This window comes from Polistes canadensis, unplaced genomic scaffold (genome assembly GCF_001313835.1).
Source record: "Polistes canadensis isolate GaletaPanama2010 unplaced genomic scaffold, ASM131383v1 scaffold_262, whole genome shotgun sequence".
NCBI lineage: Eukaryota > Metazoa > Arthropoda > Insecta > Hymenoptera > Vespidae > Polistes > Polistes canadensis.
This window is the reverse complement of record NW_014569809.1, coordinates 23,972-41,794: the sequence shown is the minus strand read 5'-3', so window position 1 is coordinate 41,794 and position 17,823 is coordinate 23,972. Positions and strand designations below refer to the sequence as shown.

The following is a 17,823-nucleotide window of genomic DNA, read 5'->3' as shown; positions in this document are numbered from 1 at the left end:
GAGAGAGAGAGAGAGAGAGAGAGAGAGAGAGAGAGAGAGAGAAAGATAGAGATCAAGAAAAAGGATGGAAATAAAATGAGAAAGAAAGAAAGAGAGAGAGAGAGAAGAAACGTAGATTCGAGAAAACCGGTTGGTTGGTTGGTTAGTTGCTTGGTTTCACATTATAATAGTTGTAACTATGAATACAAACATTAAGCAAATCCTTGTGACTACACAACACCGTTGTATCAACTCCCCCCTTCTTCTCCTCCTCCTCCACCCCCTCTTTTTCTTTTTCGTGAAAAAAGGAGAGACGAAATTTCACACCTGCGAGTTTTAATACCAAGAACACCATAATAAATATATCCAGTATCGAGAAATGGGAAATGGATTAAAAAAGAAAGAAAGAAATGTTTGTTTAATGTGTGATATTTAATATCATTTTAATTATATTCTTTTTTTTATCATGTTAATTATAAAATTAATCGGTGTAAAATATTTTGATTAATTTAGAAATTTGTGTGTTTGGATAGAAAGATAATTATTTTTTTTTGGGATTCACGACACGTTGGATAGAATGATGAATAACGTGTGATGACGAGAATGATGGTAGTGATGATGATGATGATGATGGTAGTGTCATATGTATATGGTTGGTAATAAGCTATGAGTATATAGAAGAATTAACGATTAATGAAGCAGTCGTTTAAACGTGGATTGTGTATTCGTGAGAAACCGGTCAATAACTTGTCGCGGCTTTAACTAGTCTCTCTCTTTCTCTTTCTCTCTCTTTCTTTCTTTCTTTCTCTGTGTTTGAATGTGTAAAACGTATATATGTATATACATATACTTGTGCTGGAGATGCTTAAAATACAAAATCGAAACGAACGAACCTAAACGAGAGAAAGAAACAGAAAAATAAAAAGATATATAAATATGTTTTATTTCAAATAGAATTTTATCAATATATTTATATATGTGTGTGTTTGTATGTATGTATGCCATATGACAATTAATTAAATTTGAAGAATATTAACTCTATGATTAAATCAATCTAAAACACACAATCATTGATAAGAATCAAATAAATGTTTTGTGCATGCACATCACATATATTACAAATGAATTTCATTTAAATAAGAAGCAAAAAAAATTGGACAAATATTTGACTTTATAATGAAATTAATTAATCTCATTAATATCACCAAATAAATGTTTTTCAATAGCAACGTTGTATTATTTTTCACAAAACGACAGTTAGGATTTAATATTTAAAGGGCCAGAACTTCGACAAGATTGCACCGATTGTTCTACAAGAAAAAGAAAGAAAGAAAGAATATTTCATTTGTTTTTTCTTTACAATCCTTTAACGAACCCTTCCACCAAGGGCTAGTGTCTTTGTCATCATCCATACATACATACATATATATAGAGGGATCGTACAACGATCCCTTTTCCCTTTTTATTTTGTTTTCTTCTTTCTCCATCTTTACGGATGATTCGCGAGCTACTTTATAGAATTATCGTTAAACCCTTTCTTCGATGTGCAAGGATGATCGTTCAAAGGCTCATCTTCTATTAATAGATAGATCTTATTTTCAGTTATTTATATTACCACCAAGTGAACGTGGGAAGAAAGGAAAGAAAGAGAGAGAGAGAGAGAGAAAGAAAAAGGTACACACAGAGAGACAGATAGAGATAGAGAAAGAGAAAATTAAGAATAAAATGACGAAGTTTTAGGCTGATACGTATGAAGTATAGTAACGCGTGTACGTGACGAAGGATACGTAGAGACAGCAAAAGAGGGAAAAAGACAGAAAGAGAAAGAGAGAGAAAATGAAGAGAAGGAAAAGGGGAAAGGGAGAGAAGCAAACAGGCGAACACAGCAAAGAGACACGCACGCGTGCACTTAAAAGCCTCCTTTTACGATAGTCTACGAAGAAAGAAAGAAAGAAAGAAAGAAAGAAAGAAAAAGAAAGAAAGAAAGAGAAAGAGGAAAAAGGGTTCTTATCGAGCGGCGTCGCGAGACGAATATGATTCCTTTAGGTGAAATGCAACCTTTTTCTTCTTCTTCTTCTACTTTTTCTTCGTGGCGCATCCTCGGAGGAAGAAACGAAGGAAGAAAGGAAGAAAAGAAGAAAGGAAGGAAGGAAGGAAGGAAGGTGCGGCTGCACTGTTTCTCTCTCTCTTTCTCTCTCTTTCTCTCATTTTCTACTTTTCTTTCTTTTTTACTCTCTCAGGATAAATCTCAATGGAATCTGGATTTCTAGGAATTAGAATTCAAAGAAACACTCTCCATTCGATTAAATACCATTCTAGTAATATAGGTAGATATATATATATATATGTATGTATGTACTTGCATATCATCGTTGTGTCATTGTCAAGTTGCGATCAATAAAAATGATCGAGACAAAACATATATATATATATATATATATATATATATATATGTATGTGTGTGTGAAATAAATAACTAGATATTTAAAAGTAAATAAATTAAAGAGAGAAAAGGGTGGAGAGAGTTAGAAAGAGTTAACGACGAATGTGCAACAACAACTGCAATTGCAACTGCAACGACAACTGCAATTGCAACTGCAACGATGACGACAACAACAACGAAGACGACGACGACGAGGACGACGAGGAGCAAGGTGTTATCGATTTTATCACGGGGGCTAGGGGATTCTCTCTCTCATCGGGGTCTACAGCACGGGGTGGTGAGTCAGAGTGAGAGAGAAAGATAGAGGGTTCACCGCGCGATCGCTAGAGTATAGTTAATCGAAAACTATATAACTAACTCGAATATTTATATATTATTTTAACTTACCTTCCGAAAGTTCAAGATCTAACTCGGCGAGTTTCTCCCTAACGTCCTCCGGAAGTTTGCCGATGTCGATGTTGAATTCGGCCATCGCTAGGCCATCCGCGCTAAGCCGAGATCGCGAATTCTCCAGCCGTACATTCCTTAACCCGTCACCACCGTTCGGCCATCTTGCCTATTACTGACTCGTCACCAATGGCGATAGGTGGCGCCTCACCTTCCTCGAGGTTTACCCCCCTCCCTGCCCCTGCTCACACCGCCAACACTTCCACCACTCCCATTACTTTTCGTTTACCCCTTCTACCATTGATTCAACCAATCACAAAGATTCTTCGTCGACCTACCGCAGCAGATGATTTCCAGCTGTCATAAAAGTACATTGTATTATTCTATGATTTCTTTGTTTTTTTTTTTTTTAATATTATTATCCGATACGAGAATACTTTTGTTTTTTTTCTCTTTTTTAATATTTTTATAACGGTATTTGTAAACAAATAATTGTATCACTCGTTGTGCATATATTTGGTGTTATTATTATTTCGATGGTTTTTTCTTTCTTTGTTTTTTTTTTTCTTTTTAATTACACGTGTGCATAGTACCATCGATAAAAGTGCATTTACTTTTTTTATCTAAACTTTTTTCGCGTAATTATTTTTATATGATACTCGTTATGTATTATTATAAATCTAGATAATGTCATTTTATTTGATTTAATTTTATTAAATAATATAATAGTTACGTTGTGCCCATAAGCTTGTGGCTGGACAAATTTTTCCCGCGCATACCTTATTAATTCCGCGGCAAATAATACACGTTGTACAGTTATACTGATGTAACCTAATGCTTCTGAAAAATCTACTGTATTATTGTGTTGCAAGATTAGAATAGTTATATTAATTATTATCAAATGGAATTGTTGCAAGATCCTGTTTTTAAATCTAGATATCAAAAATATAAACGTCGTGTAAAATTATGGGAAAGTAATTTTATGGAAAAATATGGACGTAAACCAACCAAGGTATATAAGAATAATTTATTCTTATTTATTTCTTAATATCTTTCATATATAAATATAAATATATATTCAATGTGTTTTTTATTCCTATATATTCTTTTATATTTTTAATATATATATTATTTTTTTGTTCTTTTCAATATAGCACGATATCAAAGAGGCTGATGTTACAATCAAAGAAGCATATAAAATGTATTATAAATTGAAAACCGAAGCATTGGAAGAAACCCTTTTAGATATTACATTTAATGAAGAATTACAAACAAATATTTCTGTTGAATCTTCTCAACAACAAACTCCAGGAAAAACAGAAGATAAAACATTAATGAATTCTGTTGAAAAGGATAGCGAAAATATAGATCCAACAACTACCTCATTGATAGATGAGCCTGAAATAAAAAATCTTAAGGATGTATGGAACAGCAATGTTTGTAAGAATGCAGATCCCATGGTTAAAAAGAAAGAATATTTAACAGTTAATAAATCTTCTACGTTTCAACTGTCTAGAAACAAATTTACCTATTCTAGTTTAAAGAAAAGAAATCCTCGCAAATCTTTATCTCAGACAAAAGTTAAAAACAATGATAAGAATGATGAAACTCATAACGAATCAGAGGTGAAAGTAGATTTAGTTGAGGAAGATACGAATAAAGAGACCAAGACTATTTTTGATGATTCCTTTAAAATAGTTAACACGGAACCTAAAGTCAATAGTCAATCTTTAAATACCATTCATCAATTGATACAGAATCCAATACTTTCTGTTAATCGAAATATAAATCAAGGTTGGCTGAATAGATGCACGCAAGAGGAGAATTTAAATCCTAATACTACTTTGCAAAGATTTTCTAATTTCAGTGACTCTGGTACAGAATCAATGGAATCTAATTCTCCAAAAGATACGAAGAAACCATCCGATGATAAATCATTACAAATATCAGACGAAGAAGATTTTATATGTACTAGTGATACTGAAGAAGATAGTAAAGGATATAAACGTATTAGAAATTCTAACAAAAGAGAGAATGAATGTAATCGTGTAATTAAACGGCCTTGCCTAGAAACTACTAATGTTTTATCTAATAATAGTTCTTTGAAAATTAATAACAATGAAGCAAATGTATTAACAGTTAATAATACTGAAATAAATAATGTTTCTAATGAATCGACTCTACAAAGTGTCAACGATAATCTAGACAAAGAAAAAGAAATTGTAGAAACATATGATACACCAAAGAATGATACAAATGATTTTGATACAGATAATTCTGCTAATAAAGATATATCTCCAAAAGAGAAAAAAGTTAAAAAAACGAGAGGAAGAAAACCTGGAACTAAGAATAAAAACAATACAACTAGACAGAAAAAATCAAATGTAACAAGGCCCACTAGACGTAGAATTAAAGAAGTTGAGGAAAATGAAGAAAGCATTAAAGATTCAGTTATGGAAGATACTGATAATAATCAAATATTTGGAATAGAAACTTTAGAAGCAGTGCCACGCATTGCAATTTGTTCATCTGGTACTGGAGATTTAATCACTGATTTTTCCAATTCAGTTTCATTATTAGATTCTGCTGAATCTACTAGTTCTAGTTCTGTTACCACTGATTTCAAAGGACAAAAAAGTAATAAAGAAAAATTAGAAGAAAAGATTGCAAGTGGTAAATTGAATGATAATTTTGTTAGAATAAATTTGAAGAAAAAAATCTTCGTACGCGGCAAGAAATCATTTAATTTTTCCAAATATAAGAAAAATCAATGGAAACAAAAGAAGAAGGCATTAGGATCGAGCGAGGATAATCTTGATGTAATTGATTTCATAGAGAAGAATGGTATGTCCTGTTTTAAATGTGGTGAAACTGGACACTTTGCTCGTTATTGTACAGCAATGAAAACAGATAATTTATTACCTTTGGTTGAAACCGATGAGCTTGCCGAGTATCCAAGTTTAGAAGAAGCTGAAAAAATGGCAAAGCAAAATGCCCTTGTTGCGCACAGCAAACAACTTAGTAAACTTCCTGAAAAACCATTGCATACCTATCAAGAGGAGATGGTATTAACATTAGATGACGAGGAATACATTTTGGATGAAGCTGATTTTGCAGATATTATGGAAGAAGAAGAAAAAGAAGAAATGGAGGTAGAGATGGAAAAAGAAAATGAGGAAGAACAGGTGAATATTATCAGTATAAATATATAAAATTGCTTTTTTTTTTTTTTTTTAATTTATATACTTACTATATCTAATTATTAAAATTTATTACAGGAAATTCCAGTAGTCCATAAAATTCCTGATGAATTGATAGCCAAATTATGCCTCCCTGAAATAAAAGTATTAACAGCATTATATCCCTTGAAAGAAGATGGATCTCTCATCGGTAACATATTTTAATCTTATCCTTTTTTTACAAAATAACATATAATTATATTATCAATTATATTAATTGAATATTCTTTCTCTTTAGATACACCAAAAGAAATATTCGAAGTTTTGGAAATGTTTGGCCATAAGAACTTTAGACCAGGACAAGAAAAAGCAATAATGAGAATATTGTCTGGTCAATCAACGTTGCTTACTTTGTCAACTGGTTCTGGAAAATCTTTATGTTATCAATTACCGGCATATTTATATTCTAAATATTCAACCTGCATAACATTAGTTATCTCGCCATTAGTTTCATTAATGGACGACCAAGTAACTAGCATGGCATCATTTTTATCCGCAGCTTGTTTGCATACTAATCAAACTCCTAAAGTAAGAGATAATGTAATGCAACTTGTAAAACAATCGAAAATCCAAATATTACTTGTCTCACCTGAAGCAATAGTGGCTGGTGAGAAATCAACTGGATTTGGTGCTTTACTTAGACAACTGCCACCGATAGCTTTTGCTTGTATAGATGAAGCTCATTGCATATCTCAATGGTCTCATAATTTCCGTCCATCGTATCTAATGGTTTGTCGTGTTCTAAAAGAAAAATTTGGTGTTAAAACAGTATTGAGTTTAACTGCAACTGCTACTAGATCTACTGCTGAAAGTATAGTTCATCATCTGGATATTCCTGATGGAATGGCAGGTGTTATATCTGATGTACCATTACCAAACAATTTGTTCTTAAGTGTATCAAAAGATGAACAAAGAGATAATGCTTTAGTTAAGCTTTTGTTAAGCGACAGATTTAAGGAATGCAATTCTATTATTATTTATTGTACACGTAGAGAAGAATGTGTACGAATCTCAGGTGTTTTAAGAGTTTCCCTTCAAGTAAGTTGTTTAATATTATTTAAAGTACATACGTTTATATATATATGTTATTATATTATTGTACGTTCTTTTAATAGAATCCACAAGATATTACAAAAACAAATAGTAAAATATCACATATAGCAGAGGCATATCATGCAGGATTATCCAGTTATCGTCGTAAAACTGTACAAGAATCTTTTATGAGTGGAAAAACTAGAATTGTGGTAGCAACTGTGGCATTTGGAATGGGCATTAATAAATCAGATATTCGTTCTGTAATACATTACAATATGCCAGCAACGTTTGAAGGATATGTACAAGAAGTAGGAAGAGCTGGTCGAGATGGATTGCCAGCACAATGTCATTTATTCATAAGTTCTCAGGTACTTAATGATTTTGTATTTTTTGTATTTTTTAATTTAAGATTAATATATTGACATTTTTACGATATGTAAATTGTTTTCTTATATTTTAGGAAAACAGTGACAAATGGGAATTAAGAAGACACATATTTGCCAACAGTATTGATAGGCATACAATCAGACGTTTGCTTGCTAAAGTTTTTATACCTTGTTCGTGTGCACAAATGAATAAAAATGCGCCCGATAAAAAATGTTCTGGTCATGAAGTTGCTCTACCTATCGATGAAATTGTTAGATTACTTGACATTACTGAAGAAACGATTTTAACTCTTTTATGTTATTTAGAACTGTATCATAAGAAATTTTTAACAGTTCTTTCTTCCGCTTATACCAAGGCTAAAGTTAGTAGTTACAATGGTCCGCAGGCACTTAGATTAGCCGCACAATCGGTATGTACTTTATAATACTCTTATTATATTTATGTATTAATAAACTTATTTAAGAAAGAATATTTAATTATTTCTATAATTTCTAATTTCAGTGTCCACCTCTTGCCATGGCAATTGCATTGGACTTAAAAAAAGGTATTTCTCATGAAAAAAGTACCGTCATAGAATTCCCTGTTGTGGATGTTGCTTCTATTATTGGCTGGGATAGCGGAGTGGTTAAAAAACATCTGAAAGATTTAGAATGGAAAACAGGTAAATATAAGCATACATTTGTCTTTAAATATTTTCTAAGATACGATGATTATTTACTTTCTCGATATTTTTCTTTACAGTTGAAGGGAGACCAAAGCGTTCTGCTATATCAGTTCATTATAACACACTAGGTTTAAGAGTTAAAGCTCGTGGTGATTTAACCGAAGCTGAATTAGATGAAGCTTTAGATGTATTGGTATCTAGAACACAATCAAGAGAAATTTCTTCTTTGCAACAATTAGAAGCTGTTAGTATAGCTTTTCAAAAGTATAGCGCATCGACAATTAATGAATGCTTGATTGCATCTGAGAATATTGTAAATATGTCAGAAGGACTGAAAAATACTATACGAAATTATTTCCAATCGGATCATTTAAATGATACTACTTGTAGAACACAAGTAAGTATACGTATATAATATATATGACAAAGTATTATTAATTTGATTTAATTTTGTCTAATAATAATAACTTTTTTTGAAAATTTGATATCATTGCAGGTTAAATTATTGAATGAAGCACAAATAGCTAGCGATGTACGTAGTTTGATACTGAGTTACAAGGATAGCAGTTTTACTGGTCGTGCAGTGGCACGAATTTTTCATGGCATACAAAGCCCTAATTATCCTGCAGTTCTTTGGAGTAAATGCAAATTCTGGAGATCATATATTTCGTCTGACTTTAATGCAATTTGTCAAATAGCAACTAAAGAGATTTTAGCATTACGTTAGCGTTGATAATATTTCATGTCTTAAATTGACTGAGTAAATTAATTTTATATATTCATATATGTAAAATAATATTACTTTTACAGAGAATTATTTTTAAGTAATATATCTTACACAAAAATGTACATTGACAATTTAAGGTTGTCTATTCATTAGGAATAAGATTATTACTGTATAGAAGAAGAATATAATATTTTTTACCTTTGTTTTTATACCATGATATTATGAAATATAAGTTGTAATAAAAATTCACTTTATTTTTATAACTTTTTTTTATATATACCTTTTAAAATATTGATTTATTAATTAGAAAATTATCTAACACGTTTGAACGCATCGCGGATGCACTTAATGCAAGGAAACATGTATCCCCCTGGCGGCGTGATCGTTAAACATAAATGCATTAGAATTTTTTAAATAATAAAAATAGAATAATCATAGCAAAAGCCATATTTTTTGCTTCTACATTCTTTTATGATTATTTTTTGTTCTTATTAATTAAATAATACAATTAAAATAAGATTTCTCTTAATCGTTTGATGTATTAAATATCAATATAACCTCTTTATTTCGATAAAGAGTTACTGGACTGTGCTTTCATTGTTATCTGAATAGTCTCGAACGTGGTGCATAATTTTATGTAGACAAATTTGACAATAAAGTGTTAATTTTTAAATTGCCATTGTAGATAGTATTATTATAATCAGGAATTAAATAGGATTTAATATGATAGGTAAAAATGAAGAAGATGATACCAATGATAACAATTTGTATCGAATTAAATTAATATCTAATAAGAGAAAATCATTGGAAGATAATACAGCAGAAGTAAGTAGTGTATGATTATTTTTGTAAATTTTACTTCTTCAATTGAAATATTAATCATATTAAGTTAATCATATTCTTTTCCATATTGTAGATTCAAGAAAAAATTAAGAATTGTTTTGCACAATTGACAGACGCATTGCGATTAAGAGAAAAACAACTATTGCGACAAGCAGAAGCAGTACACACTCAACAGCTTTCTTTATTGCAATCTAGTTTAGATTTTATCCCATCATTAATTGTGAATTTACAGAAGAAAGAAGACCTTTTGGAAAAGATTCATCATTTTGGGAATATTGAATTATCTGGAACTAATTGTATTACGGTCAAAGATATTGAACCTTACAAAGTAGCAGAATATGAAGAAGCCAATAAAGATCATGTCAGTTTTGATAAATCAATTAAATTTGAAAAAGACGTAGATGCTATAGCTAAACAAATAAGGAACATTGATATTGATAAGTTAAATATATCATTCGATTGTGGGAGTATCTTTAACGATTCTATAAGTTTTTTAAACTCAAGTTTAAATTCCAGTCCAGAAAATGAAAGACATTTACAAATATCATTAGAATCAAATAATATTTCTGAAATGTGCAAGGATTCTGAAGTTCTGCCATTGTGTTCTTCATTATACATAATAAAGCAAGATACTGATAGATATTTTAAACAAAACGGAGAACATCAATATAATAATAAGTGCACAAATGGCTTGCAGAATATTATTATACCAAATGAAGGTGCAAATATTTTCATTAATTCCGTTAATGAAGATGTTAACGAAAGAGTGCAGCTATGCGAAGAAAAGTCCTTGGATAAAACGGATTCATTTGAATCTAATCATTCTGATGATCAACATAATATATCAGATCAAATAAAAAATATTGAATCTGCAAAAAATCAAGATCTACTGAAAGGTGTTTATGAACATCCAAAACAAGTCCAGCAATGGTTACAACAAATATTGGTTGAAACTGAAATAGAACCAATAGTTCATGAGGTAGGACAATTTTCAGAATTATCAGAAGTTCAACATTACAATAAGCTTCAACTGGAAACATAAAGTAACATTAATTTATATAATGTTCAACATCAACAAAGGAATTGCACTACTTATTTAATTTATATGTCTTTGAATTTGATAAGAATACTTTCATGTCTTAAGTGGGGCCAAAGTTTCCATGATAATGGAAAGTAAACCAAAAAGTCTGATTTATCATTACAATTTATGTCATATGCATTTTATAATTTATTTCCATTATTTAATATTTTTTATATTATTTTATATTGGACTTATGGTTCTTTCTTTTTTTAAATATTCGTTTGAGTTTGTAAAACATTTTATCTTTGGAATATTTTACTCATGTAAGAGTAGTAACATATTTTTGTTTGAGTACTTTTTTCAAATACTTGAATACTTTTTTTCGTAATTTAAAATGCACAGCACTAATTGAAAGAAACATTAATATAAATATTTATTGTTGTATTAATATATAACACAGAAAAAGATATTTAATTTAAATCATTTCCATTATACATAATTACTTAAAAACGCAAAAATAAGATTGAGAGTAATACTTATAACGGTACTTCATTAAAATTTACACAATTACTTTAAATTCAATAAGACCTAAGTTATTATTATTTTTATTATTATACACAGATCACATAAGGCATTGCAATAAGTGATTGAATTGTACTGAACTATCATTTTGAATATATGTGCGCGTATATTTTAATTAAAATTAATTAATAAAAAGGCTCTGTGGGGTTTTGAACGAATTACAGTTAGCATGCAAGTTATTTTTTTATTTTTTTTTTTGTTTTTTCTTATTTTGTTTACCGTATATATATATATAAAGTCTTATATATATATAAGACTTTATATTTGCGTATCATGTATAGGTGTGCTCTTTAAAAGTCACTTTCTTTTGGAAGTGCCGAATATATTCTAATAAGACATAAGTTCATATACAATTATACCCTTTATTTATTATCAGTTTGACAAAACTGAATGCCTATTTTACGTAATCGAATATTTATATAATAGTCTTTTTTGTACTGGTGTTATATAAGCGAATATAAATGGTAATTTTATTCCATATTGTGCTGTTGTTATGTATTCTCTTCTAATTATCATTATCAAAGCAAGAAAATGTACTATAAAAAATAATCTTTCAAGTATTCTTTTTCTTTTTTATTTTTTTTGTGTAATTTGTTTCTTGTCCTCGTAATTTTTCACATACAAATTGTGTAAATTAATTAATATCATATTATAGAAATATTCATAATATTCATAGACGATCAAATAATTATCGGTTGTAAAAGATGTGTACTGAAAATATTACCCATAAGTTGTTACAAATCTTATGGTAAATGCTCTGTTCAATTCCTTAGTAATATTTGAATATGATACATTGAAAATATTTTACATTACGTTAATAAAGAACTTGATAATTACTTATATCTATTATTTTCTTTTTTAAATAACATTTATAAATTCAAATAATTTTTGTGACTTTTTCTTAACTTAAAAACGAAGCGAAATCATTAGTTTATTAAACCCTATTTTTCGTTTTCTTTTTTCACACACTCTTATGTATATTGTACACATAATTTGGTCGTTCATGTGTATTTTAATAACTGAATTTATAAAAATTTTTCTCTGAATATATCAATAAAATTATAATTAATTGTAAGCACAATATATACTGTACATTCAAAAAATAAATTAGCACGTATTTCAACATTTTACTAGTAATGATTAATTAAGCATGAAGATATATATATATATATATATATAGTGTTTGACTTATAATATCAGAATTAGAGTAACCACACGTACGCATGCGTATGTACATATAGAATGTAACATATAATAATATTTGCACTTGTTGGTACAAATCTATATGTATTGTTTTGATTTGAATAAGAAGTTAAATTATCTTTTAGAGAGGAACTGATTATTTGTTTAAGTTTCTATAACTAAGGCTCAACTTGGGTCATAACGGAAGTAATAGATCGTAAGAAAATTTGCTTGGTCTTTCAAAGAAATGATCGTATCTGTTTTTAATCCATCATTTAAGCGACACTTGATAGAAAATCCAATCTTCGAAGAAAGACGGTACAAAAGCACGATCTTTTGTGAAGGTGACAGGTATACAGAGTTTTGATAATACTTCCTCGTACATTTTTAGAGATTCTGGACAGGAAGCACCATTTCCCTAGGAAAAAAAATATCCATAATAAATATAAATATTACTTTACTAACATAAGATACAAATAATAAGAATGCAACTTACATGGGTCATATATTTTCCTGTTGGTTTAAGTACTTTTACCGAAGAATTTAGAATTAATCTTATAAAATCCCATGCATCACCATGTGGAGTGGTACTGATTGGAATATCAGTTAAATCGCCAAAAACATAATCGAATTGACGACCCTCTTCTATCATATGCGCAAGTGCCTTTACGCAATCACCGACTATTATCTACAATTAGTCAAATTTGAATACATTTTAAAAATACTATTATAATAATATTTTTGTATTTCTTTTTCTTTTTTTTCTTCTTTCACGATTTTACCTCATAATTATCATCCTTCCTTTTATCTAAACAATCTCCACATATACTTCTCATGTGTTGGCTACAAGCTTTCATAACAACGTCATCGATCTGGTAAGAAATATTATATTATAATCAAATAAAACGTATAATATGTGTAGTTAAAGTAAGAGCATTTAATAATATGTACCTCAAGCATTGTTATAAATTTTGGTTTTTCCTTTAGTAATTCCCAGAGTAAACCTCCATCTCCACCACCAAGTATAACTATTTCTTTCCCAGCATAATTTTCCTTGCCACGTTGCATCAACGTTTCTGTATATATAAGATCCGCTTCTGACATATCTAGAATGTAAAAAATGATTTATATTACAAAGCCCTTACTAAAATGATATATATGATTTGAATATATTTTCCTTACTTTGTAACTCGTCAAGAACCAGAAGATTACCAAGAGATTTGGAATGGACAATTTGTACCTTTTGATAAGGCGATCGTGCCTCAAACACCAGCTTATCAATGTCATATTCGAGCAATCTCTCATCTTGAAAAACAAAGACAATATTTATTAGTAAATATATTTAGAAAATGGTATTCGCTAAAATTTGGATTTTCAAACTAAAACATGCTTTAACACTGTATAGCTGTTACAGTAAGAATTTGTTTAAAATAATTAACATGGGTGATATACAAGCTGTAATAAACTAAAACAATATATGGTTTCCTTGGATAGATAGTATATTTTATTTGATAGTATTGTGTATATATATATATATATATATATATATATATGATTAAATACTGGGAGTATGTGATAATTAAGGAAACATTAAATAAAATGCTTGGCCATGCAAATACAAGGCAAACATTATTATTGTTATTATTATTATTATTATGTACAATCTAAAAACTGATAAAAAAGTGTGCGAAAAAACATATACAATCTATTTTAAAAACCAACTAAAAAGACCTTAACTCTTATGCACATACACGGCAGCAACCTAATGCGTTATACCATCCATCATCCCTGAGTATCTAGCAGAGCATTAAAAGCAGTCAAATTAGTGTTAAAAAATCAGTACTTTGTTAAATCAGTATTATTTAATTTTTCTAATGTATGTACAATTATTTTATAAATAATATTTGCTGCAAACATATTTAACAATTGATGGAAATAAAAGATATTATATATTGTTCCAAATGAAACTGTAAGTAATTGTTTTGTTAGTTATCTATTTGAGACATTTTTCATAGCTTTAATATTTCAATTGTCATATCAAAGATAAAACCATATAATTTATAAAGAAATGAATAACTTATCTACTAAATACACATATTAAAAATAAAAAGAGTTTTATATATATAATAGAAAGAAAACAATTATTAAATTGAAGAGAAGAAAATAGCGTAAAATATTTCATTCATATGATTTAATAATAGAAAAAAGGACCCTTTTGATATTATATCTTTTTTACAAATGTGGTATTTGATACAATTTAGCTGTGGCATTGTTTTCAACGAGTTGACAATTGACCGTAAACATAATTATAAATAAAACTCACCGGCGGTAGGAAAGTATCTCTCAAAAGGTCCACCGCGTTTAATGGGGATAAGCGTGTGTGACCGCGTAGCGGTTGCTGCTGTCTGCAACGCCGTCTCCAACTCTCTGGCCAACTACCATGGCCGTGAAGCGAACCAATGAATAAACAGAACAAATGCACTATCTTGTTAAAAGAATTTCTACATCCCTGTAGAGAAGCTAAAAAGTATCAAGATCTGGTATCTCATTGCAAAAATATTTAAATGCCCTTTACATAAATGGAATCTAAATTATCTCAATGAAAAAGATAATAATACTAAGCGTGTTAAGGATCATGTTGATCCATATGTTATTATAATTAAAATCGAGTATACCAGTTATATCAAAAATAGTAGATGATAGTAATAATAAAAAAAGATATCAGAAGAGCATGAGCAAGTAAGGTGATAAATAATCTGATAATATGCAAGAGTGTGTGCTGGGGTAACTAAAATTAGCATTCCTGGCAAGCGGTCTACCCTAAATATCTATTAGTAACAATCAATAGCAATTATAATTCTAGGGTAGTATTCCATGATAATCTATAAATATAAAAACGAAGGTTAAGAGAATAATCGAGGAACAAATGTGATCGTGGGAAAGCAATTTCTACCTGATAGTGTCAGATAGAGGTCATATACGGTTCCTCGTCTTACAGGTGGTAAACATTTGCTGCGTTGGCTGTTCAAAGCCATGGCAACGTCTGCTTCCAAGTATCGCCACTGCTACAACGTCCTGTTGGTTATGCTATGTTTCCCTTCTCCTTTACATTAAATTATCTACTTACTACTATAGCAACAGTAGCGTGCAAAATAAATATAAATTTAGCTCGATTTTTTATTTTATTCCCAAGCGCAAAGAGGCTAATATTATCCCACGATATACCACTCTTTTTGAGAACTTGCATATATTATTAGGCATGCCATACTAATTCATTTGAATAATTCTTTTCTTTTTTTTCTTTCTCTGAATATTTCATTTTTTATCGTGTCAAGAAATCAAATCGAGTTAAATTGACTTTATTTCTTGATACACGCTAATATTTATTTGTTTTTTCAAAAAAAATTGATGTTATAATTTTAACCCAGATGCATAAACATTGACCTATCGCAATAAATTTCCATAAAATTATGTTCAATGTAAACAAGAAAAATCAATAAATAATTAATATCATAAAAACATTATTCATTGTTAATAGAGATCCGTAATTCATAAAATCTCCTTATTATACAGGCGTGCTACTGAGAATAAATATATTAAAAAATAATAAGTTATATATATTATTATACCTCGAATGTTAACAATGCATCTTCATCATCCTGTTTGAAATATTCAATGTTTAACGTAATTAGGCCTTCTTTATATCCTCTTACAGTGATTAAACTACCTCTTGGGCCGGTATACAAAATCAATAAGCTCCCATCGATGTTTGATTCTGTTAATGGTTTCAAACCGATAAAGTGTTCACCAAGAACGTTAGCAATAGCAGATTTTAAATTAGAACGTTTTTCCAAGTCTGCTATGACATTAGCACAAACAGTAAAGTCAAGGAGTATTGTATGGGCAACCATTATTAATAGATCTACAAAATACAATAAATAAATATTAACACAACACTTGGAAATATTATATTTTTAATATAACAATAATAAATAAAATAAATGACTTTTAATGAATTAAATCAATAAAATTATTAGTACTTTTTTATAATAAGACATGAACATGCAAGAAAATTTTATTACATATTATTAATACATCCTCAGGATTATTACTCCTTAATTATTTCATCTTTCAAATTGAAGGACAATTTAAATCAACATAGAGAACGTTATATAATTGTTTGATTAGAGAGATACTCTATAGTCTAGAATATATTCGCCATGTATTTTTTTTAACATATCTTTGTAAGGATTTATCAAAACATGTAATACGTTTAAATTAACATTTAATTTAATTCACTAAATTAATAAATTATTATAAGATATTAATTGAAATACTTACTTATAATTCTAACAAATGTTTCTTAATTATCACCAATTAATATCCTTCGAGTTCTCGGAACACAAAATTTTATTAACCGCTAAGCGTCTAGGGTGTCCTGCTACCAACAGTTGTTTAGTATTTGAATACTAGATACAATACCTACATCAATGCTACCAATATTCATTTAATAATTACATATTATTTAAATGAATACAATAACAATAATTGTTTTATTTTCTTTTATTTTGTCATTACAATCAATTTTATCAAATTCATCTTTTTGTTTCGATTGTATATTTGACGTGAAACGAAACGAATATTTTCAAATTATTATAGTTTACGTTGTACACTTGACTAAGATATTACTTTTATCCCCAGTTAAAAGAACGAATCAGAACGTTTCTTTTTCGGAAAATTCAATAGTAAGTATCCAATAGGAAATAATTATAAAAACGCGCGATTTACAAAAGTCAAATTTTGTTTTCAAAATTTTTGAAATTATTTGTACGTATATATATATATTTTTTTATTATTTTATTATTGAAAAATATAAGAATTAAACCTACCTTATGTATATTTAGATTTAATGCTGATACAATTCGGAAGAAATCCGTGTGATAAATCTGAAAATAAAAATGGTTCTAACCTCCTCTAGAGAAAACATCTTTCGAAGTGAGTACAAAAATAATATTAAAAAAACGAATTTATATCGAAGATTATTATTTATTTGCATTTATATGTCATATAATTATTACGTATTATTTCGCTCGAGTAATAAAATCATCTATTTGTTTGGTGATCATTTTAAATATACGTGAGTTCATTTCGTATGTGCGCTTGTTAAAACTAACGAAAACATTTTGCAATGCGTTAAGTTATATAATTTTGTTGTTGCATTTTCATTTTTTCTTTCTATTAAATTGCATATACGAACAAAACTGACTCGGTATTTCTTTCTTTTTTCGTACTTTTTTATTTTTACATTAATTATTATTATTATTATTATTATAG

The 17,823-nt window shown here is 29.0% G+C and overlaps 4 protein-coding genes and 1 long non-coding RNA gene across 9 annotated transcripts in view; 2 read left to right on the top strand and 3 right to left on the bottom strand.

Annotated features, from left to right (window-relative positions):
- LOC106790809 (disco-interacting protein 2 homolog A) overlaps positions 1 to 3,136 on the bottom strand; it is a 32,832-nt gene extending 29,696 nt beyond the window's left edge. The window contains exon 1 of the mRNA XM_014755975.1: positions 2,810 to 3,136. Within this exon, the coding sequence (XP_014611461.1) occupies positions 2,810 to 2,894 (85 nt within the window). The 5' untranslated portion in view covers positions 2,895 to 3,136. The remainder of the gene's footprint in view (positions 1 to 2,809) is intronic.
- A 125-nt stretch (positions 3,137 to 3,261) lies between these two features.
- On the top strand, positions 3,262 to 9,106 carry LOC106790810 (ATP-dependent DNA helicase Q4; the record flags this gene model as incomplete). Its single annotated transcript, XM_014755977.1, is given in 9 exon segments — positions 3,262 to 3,821; positions 3,964 to 5,994; positions 6,088 to 6,199; positions 6,287 to 7,086; positions 7,164 to 7,451; positions 7,544 to 7,879; positions 7,972 to 8,131; positions 8,212 to 8,531; positions 8,631 to 9,106. Coding segments are annotated over 9 exon segments (4,389 nt in total). The 3' UTR covers positions 8,862 to 9,106.
- LOC106790813 lies at positions 6,048 to 9,426 on the bottom strand. 2 transcript variants are annotated; one of them, XR_001382121.1, is made up of 6 exons: positions 9,060 to 9,426; positions 8,189 to 8,331; positions 8,037 to 8,106; positions 6,638 to 6,789; positions 6,399 to 6,571; positions 6,048 to 6,142 (listed from the first exon to the last, which is right to left on the bottom strand). It is a non-coding gene; the product is annotated as an uncharacterized LOC106790813 (long non-coding RNA). The 2 variants fall into 2 exon arrangements; XR_001382120.1 differs by having other exon boundaries at positions 6,056 to 6,142; positions 6,399 to 6,789.
- Positions 9,427 to 9,557: 131 nt separating this feature from the next.
- Positions 9,558 to 10,964, top strand: LOC106790812. The gene is made up of 2 exons (XM_014755983.1): positions 9,558 to 9,686; positions 9,778 to 10,964. Exons 1-2 carry the CDS (start codon positions 9,585 to 9,587, stop codon positions 10,744 to 10,746), a joined length of 1,071 nt encoding a protein of 356 aa, XP_014611469.1. The 5' UTR covers positions 9,558 to 9,584; the 3' UTR covers positions 10,747 to 10,964.
- Positions 10,965 to 11,608: 644 nt separating this feature from the next.
- Positions 11,609 to 16,930, bottom strand: LOC106790811 (spermine synthase). Of its 4 annotated transcripts, none has more exons than XM_014755978.1 (8): positions 16,831 to 16,930; positions 16,119 to 16,411; positions 15,443 to 15,554; positions 13,672 to 13,794; positions 13,441 to 13,595; positions 13,272 to 13,361; positions 12,986 to 13,177; positions 11,609 to 12,907 (listed from the first exon to the last, which is right to left on the bottom strand). In XM_014755978.1, the coding sequence occupies exons 2-8, from the start codon at positions 16,398 to 16,400 to the stop codon at positions 12,761 to 12,763; spliced, it is 1,101 nt and encodes a 366-aa protein (XP_014611464.1). In that variant the 5' UTR covers positions 16,401 to 16,411; positions 16,831 to 16,930; the 3' UTR covers positions 11,609 to 12,760. The 4 variants fall into 4 exon arrangements, with proteins under 4 accessions (XP_014611464.1, XP_014611467.1, XP_014611466.1 ...); XM_014755981.1 differs by having other exon boundaries at positions 15,443 to 15,551; XM_014755980.1 differs by lacking the exon at positions 15,443 to 15,554 and adding an exon at positions 14,813 to 14,924.
- Between the last annotated feature and the right edge of the window lie 893 nt (positions 16,931 to 17,823).

What these genes read in the sequence shown, in the direction of transcription:
- LOC106790812 (XM_014755983.1), top strand. Translation starts at nt 9,585, where the DNA reads ATGATAGGTAAAAATGAAGAAGATGATACCAATGATAACAATTTGTAT. An exon ending in TGGAAGATAATACAGCAGAA is followed by an intron (nt 9,687 to 9,777) that starts GTAAGTAGTGTA and finishes TCCATATTGTAG; the next exon opens with ATTCAAGAAAAAATTAAGAA.
- LOC106790811 (XM_014755978.1), bottom strand. Translation starts at nt 16,400, where the DNA reads ATGGTTGCCCATACAATACTCCTTGACTTTACTGTTTGTGCTAATGTC. An exon ending in ATGCATTGTTAACATTCGAG is followed by an intron (nt 15,555 to 16,118) that starts GTATAATAATAT and finishes AGGACGTTGTAG; the next exon opens with CAGTGGCGATACTTGGAAGC. An exon ending in GGTTCTTGACGAGTTACAAA is followed by an intron (nt 13,596 to 13,671) that starts GTAAGGAAAATA and finishes TTTACATTCTAG; the next exon opens with ATATGTCAGAAGCGGATCTT.